The 13863-nt window shown below is 51.3% G+C and overlaps 1 protein-coding gene across 1 annotated transcript in view; it reads left to right on the forward strand.

The window, feature by feature from the left end:
- Positions 1-1406: 1406 nt before the first annotated feature.
- The window catches only part of LOC113624188 (ALK tyrosine kinase receptor-like), a 58755-nt gene continuing 46298 nt past the window's right edge, over positions 1407-13863 (forward strand). The window contains exons 1-3 of the mRNA XM_027113921.1: positions 1407-1425; positions 1531-1693; positions 11869-12019. Of these exons, the coding sequence (XP_026969722.1) occupies positions 1407-1425; positions 1531-1693; positions 11869-12019 (333 nt within the window). The remainder of the gene's footprint in view (positions 1426-1530; positions 1694-11868; positions 12020-13863) is intronic.

Genomic DNA, 13863 nt, shown 5'->3' on the forward strand with positions numbered 1-13863 from the left:
TGGCCAAGACAGCTCTGCTGAAATGCCTCCAGTAAAGAGTTAGTCCTTTGAATGAACAGGTTACCCCTTATAATACAAATAGATGAGAAAATTAACAATCAGCCATTCACACCAAAGATGAATGGATTCGTCACCTTCTTGCCCTTGAAACAACCTTCAGAAACCAAATAGAAACCAACATCTTCATTCAAAAAAATGAAGCCAAGAAAGGTATTGAGTGCTCAGTATTGAGTAGCTGTATGCATGAGAACCCCAACGAGAGCTTCGGTCTCCCGACCTCAGCTCTGGGGCAGTGTCACAAAAGCCCACCACAGCCAGCCCGGTTTTCAGATTATCAAGACTGCCCAGTGTAATCTCAATCTGATTGCTAATAATTAGCAACCCAAATTAACCTTTCATTTTTGCATCAAGTTAGCTGAAAGTCATCAAAAGAATTTTATGCTTCAGCAAACAAAACTATATACACCCAAATTAATTTTTTTATAATTTTCTGTAGGTAGAGTTCGACTTAATCACTTTAAAGGGAAATAATTTCTTCAATCTTATAATGAGATTTTTTTATTTTAAGTAAAAGTGATTTATCAAGAGCACATTTTTTTGGAAGTTTTTATAGGTTGTAAACATGTTAAAATTCCTGCCAGGATGAAATCTGACAATTCCCCAAGGTCCAGCCAGGCTCAAAGATAGAAAGTTTGGAAGGAATGGCCCAGTGGCAGTGGAGGGGTGGGGTTGTGCTGGGTGTTCCTGAGGCACCCCCAGAAGGCCACCTAAGAGCATTGGGTGCTCCGGGTGAGGACAGAGCACCAGGAAGCAGTGAGGGGCTTGGAAAAGAACGTGCACCAAAGGCAGATGTGACCTGTTTCCCATTTTTTACACTGTTACATAGAGCCTGAGAGCTGCTTCTAATGCATTTCCAAACCCAACCAATGTGGGGGAGGAGGGCATGGAGCTGACTCTGTGTCCACTTTACTCTTCTGATCTTCTCCAAGCTAAGAAGATCCTATATGCAGATATCAAACTTTCGGAAGCGGGTTAGATCCAGTCACAATAGCACAGATTGAGCACCTGTTCTTTGCCCAGCACTGTGCTGGACTCATTGAGAAACCAGGAGGGGACCTGGCCACCGCCCGCCTGTCTCACCTGAGAGGGGTCTTCTCTCCCTCCTCAGAACCTTCACAGTGCGATGTTAGCCAGACCCTTTTGAGGCTCTTTTTCTGTTACTGTCCTGTCTTGTTGCATCCCTTTGGGTCTCCCTTTAGTAGGCTGTAAGCTTCTTTAGGCCAGGCTCCAAGTCTGCTCCATTTGTGTCTCTCCCTTAGTATCTATCTGGTCCAGGGCCTGGCACACAGTAGATCTTCGACAGAAGTTTCCAGTTCAAATGACTGATTAGTGTTCCTTGCCCCGACATGGGTACCATCTTGGAACGTGGGTTTGGCCTCATGGAGCGGACAGCTCAGAGGCAGCAGAGGGAGGCCCACGGAGGAGGGAGGGCCAGGCCAAGTGAGTGATCGCCTTTCCTCTTGTGTGCAGTTCACTGGCTGTTCACCACATGCGGGGCCAGTGGGCCCCACGGCCCGACGCAGGCCCAGTGCAACAATGCCTACCGGAACTCCAACCTGAGCGTGGTGGTGGGGAGCGAGGGCCCCCTGAAGGGCATCCAGACCTGGAAGGTGCCAGCCACCGACACCTACAGGTGGGTATGGGGGAGGGGGAGGGCAAGGGGCAGATCCACCCTCCCGAAGAGGACTGGGGTCCTGCCGTTGGGTGCATGCCTGCTGTCCTGGGGTGCCCGGGCAGGCCAAGGCTCCGAGGCCACAGACTCTGGCCCACATTGGAGTGTAAGGGCTGGAGCTGGGGAGGTTTGGGATAATGGAGTATGGCAAGAAAAGAAGCTGCGTCCTGTGTCCTCAAGGAGCCCAGACTCATGTGTGGAGATGATACGCATGCATGCACCAGCTTCAGAACATTCTCTAGCTTTATTAATAACTGTAATTATAGTGAGCTGTTCTTTGAACTTCATGCTTTTCAAATAAGGCAATGAATGTCAGAATGTTTGGGAGACAAAAGTATGCTACACGTGCAAGATGATTTCTCCTTTCCTGGGCCTTCATTGTTTGCAAGTGAAGCAACTATTCTGGAACTCCTATCCCAGGCCCAACCCCACAATGTTCCACCAGAGCCAGGCCAGGCTGGAGGGAGGCCCGACTCCAACGGGCACTCAGCTAAGCGAAGCTAATGGCAAGGCCTAGACCAGTGGCTCCTAACCTTGAGCGGGCATCGGAATGACAGGAAGGCCAGTTAAAACAGAGATTGCTGGTTCCACTCGCGGAGTGTATGATTTTATAGGTCTGGACTGGGGTCCAAGAATATGAATTTCTTTTTTTCATGCTAAACATTTTTACATTAATGAAGCAAATATGACAAAACACTGACATTTATTGGATGCAGGTTGAGGAGGGAGACACCAGTGGTACTCACTGTACTCATGGTATCCATCCATATTCATTCATTCACCGAGAATCTGAATTTCTAGCAAGTTCCCAGATGACGCCAATGCAGCCGCTGGGTTAACCACAGCACATGCTGTCATCCTCGCTCAGCTTGATGCCGTGGGCAAGGCCAGTGCCGCAGTCCTCATTTTACAGTTGAGAAAACGGAGGCTCAGAGCGTCAGGAGCTTCCCACGGCCACGTGGTCAAGAAATGGCCTCCAAGCCCAGACTTCGGAGGCGCAGCTCTGCAGAGGTTCCTCCCACTGCACACGGCTGGGCTGTGTAAACAGGAAGCATCATAATTTTGCTGTCATTTGTGCAGATGCCCCCTAGAGGCTGAACACAGTGGGAAGTGAGCTGCTTCCCCTCCCGCGGCCCCCAACCCCCGGCACATCCTCAGCCGCCTGGGAAGGAAAGGGGCTTCTCAGGTTGCCCTGTTTTCCGCACATTCCCACCCCTGGGACTTCAGTGTAAATGCGTTCCGGGGAAAGCCCTGAGTGCTTTTTAAATGACATTCTGGGCAGGAATGCAATAACAAGGCTTGACTGCAATCAGATTAGCTGCTCCAGGTCCCACACATCCCTAGTAAATGGCCAAGACCTCCGGCTACCCTTGGCCACGCCATACTAAGCAGGCCGGGCCTCCCTTTCCGACCTGGCTGAATTTCCAGGGGTCATCCACTGTCCTAGAGAGAAGGGGATGCATATCTGTTGAGGACCCACTAGGTATTCCTCCTCCTTTTCACAATGAGGTAGATGTTATTACTATTGTTTTTATCCATATTCCCTTGATTCCGTATGAAGAAACGTGTCAGGAAGCTTAGCAATAGATCTAAGGCCACTCAGTCAGTGACAAAGCTGGAATTTGAACCCAGGACCCTCAGTCTCAAAGTCTGTTGGTTCTTTCCATTAAAACTCCCACTCAGGAAACAGGAAATGGAAGGGGGCATAGGAATCATGCAGCACCCACCTCCAGGAAGCCTCCAGAAGTGAGAGCCTGGGAGGGGAGGCCCCACCGCCTGAAGGGATAGTGGCCAGCCCAGCCCTTGGTGCAGATCCCCACATACAAAAAGCAATGTGAAGAAGAAAGCAGAGGAGCTGTAAGGCAGACAGAGACCTCAACACTTACCCCCAGCAAAACCCATTGTCCCATCCCTGCCCAGGGCAACTCCCAGGCTAGACTGGCTCGAAGTCCTCTGCGACTTATGGAGGTCCTCTTGAGCTGCTTCCTCCTGAGATAGTGTGAATCAGACCACTTCCAAACTCGGGTGGGTTATTTAATCTCTTGAGACTCTGTTTCCCCACCTGTAAAAGGCGAAGGTTGGGGGTTGCTAACACCTGCCCAGTTGGTTGCAAAGATCACGTACAAGTGCCTTGCACATGCCCTGCACGTGGCAGGTGCTCCCCAGCCCAGGTGACGGCAGCGAAATCCCCTGGAGTGGTGTCAGGCAGTGGCCAGACAGCATTTCCAGGAACAGCCGTAGTTCCTGACTTCTCTGCTTCCAAGGACTTTTTTCTGACTTCTTCAGCTAGGCCCTGCCTTTTGAAAGGTTTTGCCTGCCAAACTACACTTATTAAGTAATAATTCATTTTCCTATTTTTTATTAATCACAGCCACATCTAAGTCTAGCCAGGTTTCTGATCTGTGTAAATTGCCACGGTATAACCACCCGTGTTGCTACAAGCTCAGCCCAAATCAGAGAACGGTTTCCGTTTCTCTCTTTGGAATATTGAGACTAGCTCCCAGCCCCCAGCACCGCCCGCTGAACACTCCGAAACACGCGCAGGAGCCGTTTCTCTGTTGAAGCAGGACACTTCGAAGTACCCACATTTGTAAAGGGGACTTCTGATCGGGACTTTTTGGAACTGGCCTGAGAAGCACCATATCAAAATGGAAGAATCAAAGCCAAACAATGTTGCCTTTGGGTTTTTGTTGTTGCTGTTGACTCCTTGTTTTTTAACCCAACAAAGACTTACAGATATTCCTGACCCTCACCTCATCCTTGACCCTGGATGAGTCTTGAGACTTGGACAATAATGTCTACTGGTCACATAACATTGCATCAAAGAAGCAGACCATTTAATGATTTGCTATACAGACCACATCGAAATGTCCCCAAGTCAGAATATCCAGGTTGAGAAGTCAGGTGCCCTTTTTCTGGAAGATATTTTCTCCATATTAACTAATTCTTATTTAGTAAGTGCAGTTCGTCTAGTGAGACAAACGTAGGACACACAGGAGGATGGATGTAAAAGGTTCTTGAGAACAGAAAGGTTGGAATCATTCCTTAGGGAGTCCATCTATTCCTGGAAGAGTGTGGCGCTCAGCTAGTTCTGCCTGGCTGCAGCTTGAGGCCTGGCACGATTATTGCTACAGTCAATGTCTCTACCTACTGATCAGAGAGGTGAGGGAAAGCGAGCTATACTTATCAAGCACCCACCGTGTGCCACAGTGAGACGTCATTGCCTGGGGCTTGCTCAGGGATGCATACAGGTAAAAAAAAAGAAAGAAAGAAAGAAAAAAAATCTTTTTTTAAATTAATTTTTATTGGAGTATAGTTGATTTACAATGTTGCGTTAGTTTCTGCGGTACAGCAAAGTGAATCCGTTATACGTATACATATATCCGCTCTTTGTTAGATTCTTTTTCCATATAGATCATTACGGACTACTGAGTAGAGTTCCCTGTGCTATACAGTAAGTTCTTATTAGTTATCTGTTTTATATATAGTAATGAAAACACCTCCACTCTTAATTAACCGGTCATTTAGCCGGTGTTCCTCTCCCATCTTCTACACCTTTGTCTACTACCACGAAGAGGGAGAGGAAGGACAGGCCAGGAAGGAGACAGGTGGGATGTGCCAGGCTAAGGTGGGGCTTTTGGGGCAAAACCTAAATCCCCATCTCCTCCCCACACACGCACACACTGCTTTCCTGCCCTGGGCTTCCCCTTCCCCTGGATTTGCCACTTCCTCTGTCAGAACAGGACAGGTGTCCATACCTGCTCCCCTCCTGCTGTGCACATCTCAGCGGACCATATTAAGCACCTATTAGGACACTCTGCCTATATAAAGAGGTGCAAGACCCAGTTTCTGCCCAAGAGGAGCCCCAGTCAGCGGTAGATGTAGGAACAAAGCATTTCAGTGTGATGTAGAAAGTACTGCAATGGAGGATTACACACAGCCCTGTGTCAGAGGCCAGGGGAAGGGCCTGAGTTCATGGATGGCTTCCACAGGGAGACAGAGCCTGAGTTAAGTCTTGAAGGTGACAGAGTTGTCTACGAAGACGAGGGGAGGGCCTTCCTGGTGGAAGGAGCCCCTGTGGCCAGCCAGGGCCTGCAGGAGCTGAAGCAGGACCTGGCCCTGAGGATGGAGCCTCACCTCCCGAACACGTTCAGCTCCTTCTGGTGCCAGCGTGATGGTGGTGGTGAGAGAAGCAAGTGGGGAGGCAGGGAAAACAGAGGGAAGGCTGGTGAGGTCATGGAGGCAAGAGTCACATGGGGCTAAACCAGGGCAGGAGAAACATGGCGGGAGAGGCCGAAATGTTTGGGAGGTAGAATCGGCATGACTGGAGGACTGGGTGGGTGGGATGGGAGCGGGAGGGACACCTGATCTGGGAGATTTCCAAGTCTTGGTTCTGAGCGCCCATGGAGGAGGGCAGCTAAGGGGGATCAGAGCAGGAGCATGGATTGTGGGGTGTGTGCTGGGGCAGGAGCCTCAGCCTCCGCCTAAAATGGAGACACACACTGACTGAGTCCGGCTCCAAGGCCCGGGGGCATTTAGTGCGATTCGGTGTGACACCCCGCGCAGGGCCAGTCGCATGCAGATGTCAGCCAGCCAGCCTCTCGCTGTCCTGACTTCTTCCCCTCTTCATCCTTCCCTCCCTCGGCCCAGCCCACAGCCTGTTCTCCTGCCTCTCCATATCCTTCCCTGTCCCCCTCCTCCCCCAGCTTCCCACGTACACACACAAATACACACACACGCACACGCATGCGCACGTGCCCACGTCTATAAAAACTTTGATCAAGCACAGCCCACAGCTCCTGATGACAGTTCTCACATGGTTCACTTGTTCCTCGGACATCACGTACAAGAGGTCTCAGATCCCAGCTGGAGCCAGCAAGGCCCCCCAGCCAACCTGGGCCACAGCTGTTCCTGACGGCCTCCGTCACTGACGCTAGTTTCCTCACCTGGCTCCACAGACCAGCACGTGCAGCTGGATGACACCATCATTCAAATCCACAGGCATCCCATGGAGCGCCTACTGCCTGCCCGGCTCTGAGCCGGGGTGGTGCGGGGCGAGGGGCCTGCGGTCGTCTGCCAGGCCCTGAGTAGATGCTGCAGAACTTGTAGAGAGGACTGAGCCTCTGGAGCCTTGCAGTCTCTGCAAAGGCCACAGGGCAGAAAAGTTCAATAACAGTCCACAATGCCAATCAAGTTCTAAACAATTGTAGAAGAGAGTCACAAGTCATGACTCATTGCCAGAGTAATTGTGCAGATAGCCACAGCCATGAAGAGCACAGAGCAGGGAAAGTGGAGGGAGGGGGGCAGCACTGAGCAAAGATCCATGAGCCGCAGGCAGAATGAAGTTTGGGTTCAACTTCTGACACACTGTATGACCTTGAAAGTGTGCTGCCCCTGCTCTCATCTGTTGAAGGAGGGGTTGGAGAGAGAGGTCACTGACATCTCTTCCAGCTCTGATATTCCTGGGTCAGGAAGGTGGTAGGGAATGAGTGGACGATGAGTCTTACACATTGGTGCAAAACCGGAATGGAACTGGGGCAGCAAGGAGCACACGCCTCCACCGCTGACCCCCGGGGGTGTCATCTGATGGCTCGCTTGACCCATCTGGATCATACGACTGTGTACCTGCACAGAGCTCTCGCCCTGACCAAGCCCTGCACATACCCAATGTCTCCTGTGCTCTCACAGCAGACCTGGAGGCAGGATGGATACACAGGGCGGACCTAACTCTTCTGATTTCACAGAGGAGGAAACCGAGACACAGAGGATGGAAGGGACTCACTCAAGGTCCCACTGGGTGTTAGAGGCAGAGCCCAGAGCAGGTGTGGAAGAGAAATGAGGTGCTTCCTGCTTCCCCTGGTGGGGTCCTCTCACTCCTTCCCCCGCTCCACCGCCCCCGGCAGCCCCACCAAGTGTGCCGCTGACACCCCCATCACGCTGCACACCAGCTGTGCTCTCCTTTCAGGTTCCAGCAGGCAGCCACTTTGATTTGCAGCTAATTCTTTATTTTAAGAAGATTCACAACTCAATTACATCAGGTAACAATAGCTCACAGTCAATAATACAAAACGCAAACCCAATAAACATCCATGCTGACTAGGGGACGTGGGTTTAGATGAAGACAAACAAAAAAATTACAGCATCAGCTCGTTGAGAACAGTATCCTGTAACTTCCAGTAAATTGGAATCACTGCGAGGCATTTTCCCCACTTGAGTGGCAAGTATTTTAATTTGTTGTCATTTGTCAACCATCCAAATAAGTTGTTTACAAGCGATGGGAAAAGGCTTCGAAGATTCAGGCTGAGGTCATTATTCTGGCACAAGTTTGTGTAACATGATTCGTACAGTTCGGGGGTCCTCAGAGCACCAGGGCTGGCTTTATGCTCCCACTGCCTCCCTGTGGAAATAGGTCCTGGGTGAAACTGAACACCCTTGACCCTGGCTCCTTGGCCACACCCTGCTCCACCTATTGCCCTGCTCTCTAGAATCCGGGGCCTTATTCACTCACCCCCTTCTGCTTCTCAGAAGTCACCCCAGGAGAGGAGTGGACAGGCTCCCCCAGGTGTACATTAGCACAGCAGTTACTATTTGTTACTCACTAGCTACCCTCCAGGGGCTGAACTAGGCCCCTTATAAGGGGCATTATCTCATATAACTCTCACAACAACCTTTTAAGGTAAATATTCTTATCCCCCTTTTATAGATGAGGAAACTGGAGTTCAGAGAGGGTACATAAACTACCCAAGGTCACACAGCTGGCGAGTAACAGGGCCAGAACCAGGAGAGGTAAGCAAGGTGCCTTGGACACGAAAGTTCAGGAGGCTCTGGCTCTCAAGGTTGACCAAGTGCAAGGCCAACACCCGGGCAGGAGATGTCTAACCCAGTTCCTGGCCCTGAGTGACGGAGTTGGATTTGGATCCAGGTCTGTCTGCTTCCAGCCTGTGCTCTTTTCACTGTGGCGCAGCCCACCCAGGAGGAGATGGGCCTTCTAGTAGCAGCTAGAAGTTTCCAAAGGAGTGAAGCTCTGTGGTGGGATTTCAGGCCTCACAGGGCTGATGAGGGAGGCACTACCCCCTACCAGTAGCCCAGGTGGGCAGCCGCCAGTCCCGTGTCTTTAAGCCAGTAATAGTCCAGGTGGAAACGTGGGGCTGAGGCCATCACGCAGGAAAGCAAACTCCAGCTGCTGACACCTGGGTGCCAATCTCTACTGTCTCCTTTGGGGTCTGTAGAGCTGACCCCAGCCCAGAGTCCCCCTTGCACTTGGGAGCAGTTTGTAATCTTTTCAAACCCACTACTTACCCTCATGAGGGCAGGGGTCCTCATTTTTTTCCTTGGTAGGGGAAGCTGAGGCTCTGAGAGGTTAAGCAAGTTGCCCCAAGTCACACAGCCAGCAGAGCGCCCAGGGTATGACTCAGAACTCAGGGCTCTTTCCATCCACTTCACTGCCAACAGCCAGGTCAAGACCCAAATGGGGCTGGAGTTCAGACTCGGTTGGGGGCAAGAGAAATAGGAAAGAAGGCTTAGAGAGGGGAAAACATGTCAGGAACAAGCAACTTCTAAAATATAATGCTTTGGCTAAATTTAAACATGTGAAAGAGTTCAGAACGATTCATAATGCATGCGAATATGCAGAAAGGATGAGCCGGGTACAGCTTTCCTCTCAGACATAGCAGGAGTGGGCAGGGTGAGGACTCCCTCTTGGGCTGCAGTTTTCCAAGCCCACAACACCTTCAGATGGAAACGACTTTCTTAGGTAAACTGCCAAAGCCCCGGAACCTTGGAGGGGCCAGCAGGATAGATGTGGCCCGTCTACGCCCACGTTGCTGTCTCTACACTCCACAGAGTCTCTGGAATGCCCAGCACCACCCCGGCCCCAGGCTTGCCTTCTGTGAGCTAAATAATTCTGCTGTTTTCCTTTCACCAATGAGCCTTCCTTCTTCCTCAGCCTTTTAATTGTCCTTATCACCTCTCCTTTTCCAGTGGGTCAGGAGCGAGGGTGTGGCTGAGGGTCTGAGTGAATTAGGATGGGCCAGTAGCTTCTCAGACCACTCTCGTGCATCATATAACCTCGCAGCAGCATGTCGGAGGGGAAATGGGCTCCATGAGGGGAAATGTCGAGCTCTGGACCAGGGTTTGCCCGGTCCAAACGAACCCCTCTGGGCCTCGGTTTCCTCAACTGCCAAGTGAGATCGCTAACAGCTACTGTCTACGGCTGCTGGGGGGACGCCATAGGCACTCACGCCTGGCACATTGTAGGACGCTCAGGAATCGGCCCTACTTCCCTCTGCAGAGCTACGACGCCCCACTCCCCCACCCCAGCGCCTAGGTTTCCTGCCTCTTCATTCACGTTCACACAAGCCTGACTCGTACCCTCCACCTCTTTCTGCTTGTCTGGGTCCTACCCAACCATCATCTCCACCATGAAGCCGACTTCAGACCCACACCCCACACGCCCCAAACCAGCCAAGGCCTCCAGCTCCGCTGCCTCAATGTCGGTCGCAGTCCTCCGCCTCTTTCCCGGGCCCCGAGCACCTGATGGCCCTGATTTGTGCCGAGACCTGCCACTTTCTCGGGGCTTTCACCCATTATCTCCTTCAGATGTTGAACCTTCCCATGCCCCTGTGAGTTCGGAAAGGAAAGAATGGTCCCTCTTTGACGAGGGAAGGATCTGGGACTCTGAGAGGTCCACTCCTCACATGGAACCCCAGAGCCCTTTGGTGCCTCCGCTTTGCCTCCCCGATATAACCACCCCCACAGGGAGATGTCATAACTCTGTCTCCCCAATTTCTTTGGAAGCCCCCCGAGGGCCTGGAGCCCATCTCCCGCCTCGTCTTAGGCACGTGGCCTTACACCAGTTTGCAATGATCTCCCATCGGTGCCGGGCCCCGGAGACAGGACAGTGGGCTCAATTCTCCTTCGCTCTCTACAGAGACCTCAGGTCCTCACCTGCCACGTTAGCCATCAGCTGGCCCTCCAGGCTTGTCTCTGCAGAACAGGCCCAGGCTCTGCCTTAGGAAGGCCTCCAAGAGGCCCCTCCCATGCTTGGAACACAGGACATTTCCTAGAAGTATAGGTGGAGAAGCCACCGTGTGCGCACGTGTGCAAAACCAACTTGCAGCTCTCCCCGGAAGCTTTTCTTCAAGGACCTTGGATCTGAATATGCAGGGACTTGAAAGCCCCCCAAGTCCCTCTCCCTGGCAGCCGGTCTTTGGGGAGGCGTGTATATCGGGCTCGCGAGCTGTCTTCAGGGCACACCACTGTTCTGATACGGTTCATCAGTTGGGTCCTTTCTCCCCCATCCCTGCTTGACTTCAACTCAACAACCTAAGAGGCAGCAGAAATACTCCCGCATCCCCACTTGCTGGTTTTATTTTCATCATGATTCGTCGTTTGTTGCCCACACACACGTTGCTCCAGAAGGAGTTGCTGGCGGGATGCGAATAAACAGTCTGTGCTCGTAAACACCGCTCTCCTCAATCATTCCATGTGGGACTCCTTGTGTCTGGACCCCGTGGGGAGACTTTAAAACATTGTACCAACTCAATTACTGCTCCTTCAACCAGTAAGAATAATAATAAATACTTAGTGGGTGCTTCTTACTTGCCAGCCACAATTCTGAGACTTGCGACACTTCATTTCTTCAATCTTCACCACACACCTGGGCTAGAAGGTAGGTTTTTCTTATCCCCATTTTACAGATGAGGAACTGGAAAGTTCAATTACTTGTCTAAGGTTGACCACATGAGTTCTTTGCTCTTGGACAGGGAGAGAAGTCCATAACAGGAAACCCCAGGTATTCAGGACACCATCACCCCAACAGCCTACATTAATACAGACTCCCCCTGTCTTCATCTCTTCTCTCTCTCCCTGCCCCCCTTCTCCCTCTCTTCTACCCCTTACTAGTTCTTTACCTTCCTAGCTCTGTGAATGAGGCATCTCCCTGCCCCTCTCTGAACTTGACCTCCCTCTCCTGACAGTGGAGAGAGGACCCTCCTTGCTGACCTCATGGGCTGATGCAGGGGAGAGACCTCCAGCACGAGGGTGGTGCGCTCAGCCTGTTAGGAGCCGCTGGGTTGGCAGGAGGGGAGTCAGTCTTCATACCATGGCAGGAACCCATGCGCTCTGTCCTGTTGCAGCATATCAGTCTACGGAGCCGCTGGTGGGAAAGGCGGGAAGAACACGATGATGCGATCCCACGGCGTGTCTGTGCTGGGCATCTTCAACCTGGAGAAGGACGACGTGCTGTACATCCTGGTCGGGCAGCAGGGGGAAGATGCCTGCCCCAGTGTAAGTGCCCAGAGCGGGGGTTTCTCCTCCACACTCACCAGGACCCAGGCAGGTCCCTCAGAGGACACAAACACTGCACACACGCCTTCGGAGACCTCACGTTCAAAGACGGCGGGACTCACCCTTTGTTCTGCCTGCAAACGCTCCTCCCTTTCCAGGGCCATTTGGGTGCATGAGAAGGTGGGTGGTGTGGCTTTGGGGGTCGCACATCCCTACAGGCACCGAGGCTGAGGCATGGATTTTATGAGCAATCTTTAAAACTGAAGAGCTGAATTCTGCTAAAATGGGCAAATGGTGGTTCCTCTTAGCACAAGTGCGAGTTAAAGCCCACTGCCTAAGCTTTCTTGCAAGGGCACCATTGTCTTTAGCCATATTATCATAAACAGGAAAATACCAGACTAAACATGTCTTGTTCAGCTCAGAATCACAGACTCATAGCCACATATATGCATATAAAACCATAGAAAAAGTTCTGAAATATACAGATAACAGTGGTTGATTCTGGAGAGGGGACTGGAGTTGAGGGTGCTTTGTCAGTAATGTCTGATATTGTTACAAAAATAATGCATTCACATATTATTTATTATTTGTGTGATTAAATTTTTTAAAGTGTGTTAAGCACAGACTCAGAGCTGAAAGACCATGTAATCCACTACCCCCATTTCACAGATGAGAACATGGAGACCACAGAAGTGAAGGGACTTGTCCAGAGTCACTCATAATGCAGCACAGAGACTCTGGCTCCTATTTTTGCTGCCCCAAACTTGCTTGGGGCTCAGTTTCTACAGCCTTTTTCCCTTTTCCACTTATAACACATCACTTGACAAGCCAGACTGTCATCCTCTGCAGCCCCAGAGACAACCCTTCATTCTGGTTCCTGACCCCACTGGGTGTGTCCAGCTGTCAAACAGGGAGAGCTCCAACAGCAGTACTTAAGAAAGCCAGTAGTGGTCTAAAATGACCAGGAAGGGGAGACAGTGGAGACTGATAAAGCAGCAGCCATGCCTCTTGCCTGTGCTGGGGGACGCAGGACCCTGGTGGTGCTGGCTGTCTTGATGGGAACTCAGCACTCTGCAGGGGGTTCTCGGCATTGGGCCAGGCCACGCCCTCACCTGAGGGTGAGCTTCTGCACTGGGTGGGACCGGGGCAGGGATCTGGGTTCTAGGTCTCAGGACCCAGGGCTCCTTCCCCAGAAACTTATTCAAGAGCAGAGTTGGAAGACAGATGTGGGAACAAGAGCTATGAGAAAGCAGTTCAATTCCACTGAATAACCTCAAGGCTCCTAAGAGCCAGGCCCCAGGCTGGGAGCCAGGAGTAAAGTATGTGCCCTACCCCCAACCCCACCTGAGAGGCTGAAAACCAAGCAACAGGAGTAAGCTGCGCAGGCGCAAGCTTGTGCATGAGAAATGTCTGGACTCTTTTATTTAGCAACTATAATCAGGACTTTCCAACCTGATTGTTAAGTGTTAAGCCATTACACTACAAGCCGCTGTAATTTTCACAGGAATTTCTTGAGTGCTAATGTAATTCTTCCATCTAAGCAGAAAGATTGCATTGACTTCCGCAAGGAACTTTTACTTGATTGGATTGTCATCAATTACGTCTTTTCACAGGACTGAGTCCTTCTTTTTTAATTCAATTGTAATCTACTTGTTCCTCTGGACTGCTGCATTTTATCATTTTATTAATCAACCTACTTGCTCTCAAACCTTGGATGTGCCAGGGAAGTTCCAAAGAAGCCAGGGACGGAGAGCAGCCCCCTCTGCTGGTCGGGTCGGGCATAGCATGGGCGTGGGGAAAAGAATTGCTCTTCCCAGTTGCTCCACACCTCCGCCCCTCAGGAG

This window comes from Aethalodelphis obliquidens, unplaced genomic scaffold (genome assembly GCF_003676395.1).
Source record: "Aethalodelphis obliquidens isolate GAN/ISIS:26980383/991018 unplaced genomic scaffold, ASM367639v1 scaffold12, whole genome shotgun sequence".
In the NCBI taxonomy this organism is placed as follows: domain Eukaryota; kingdom Metazoa; phylum Chordata; class Mammalia; order Artiodactyla; family Delphinidae; genus Aethalodelphis; species Aethalodelphis obliquidens.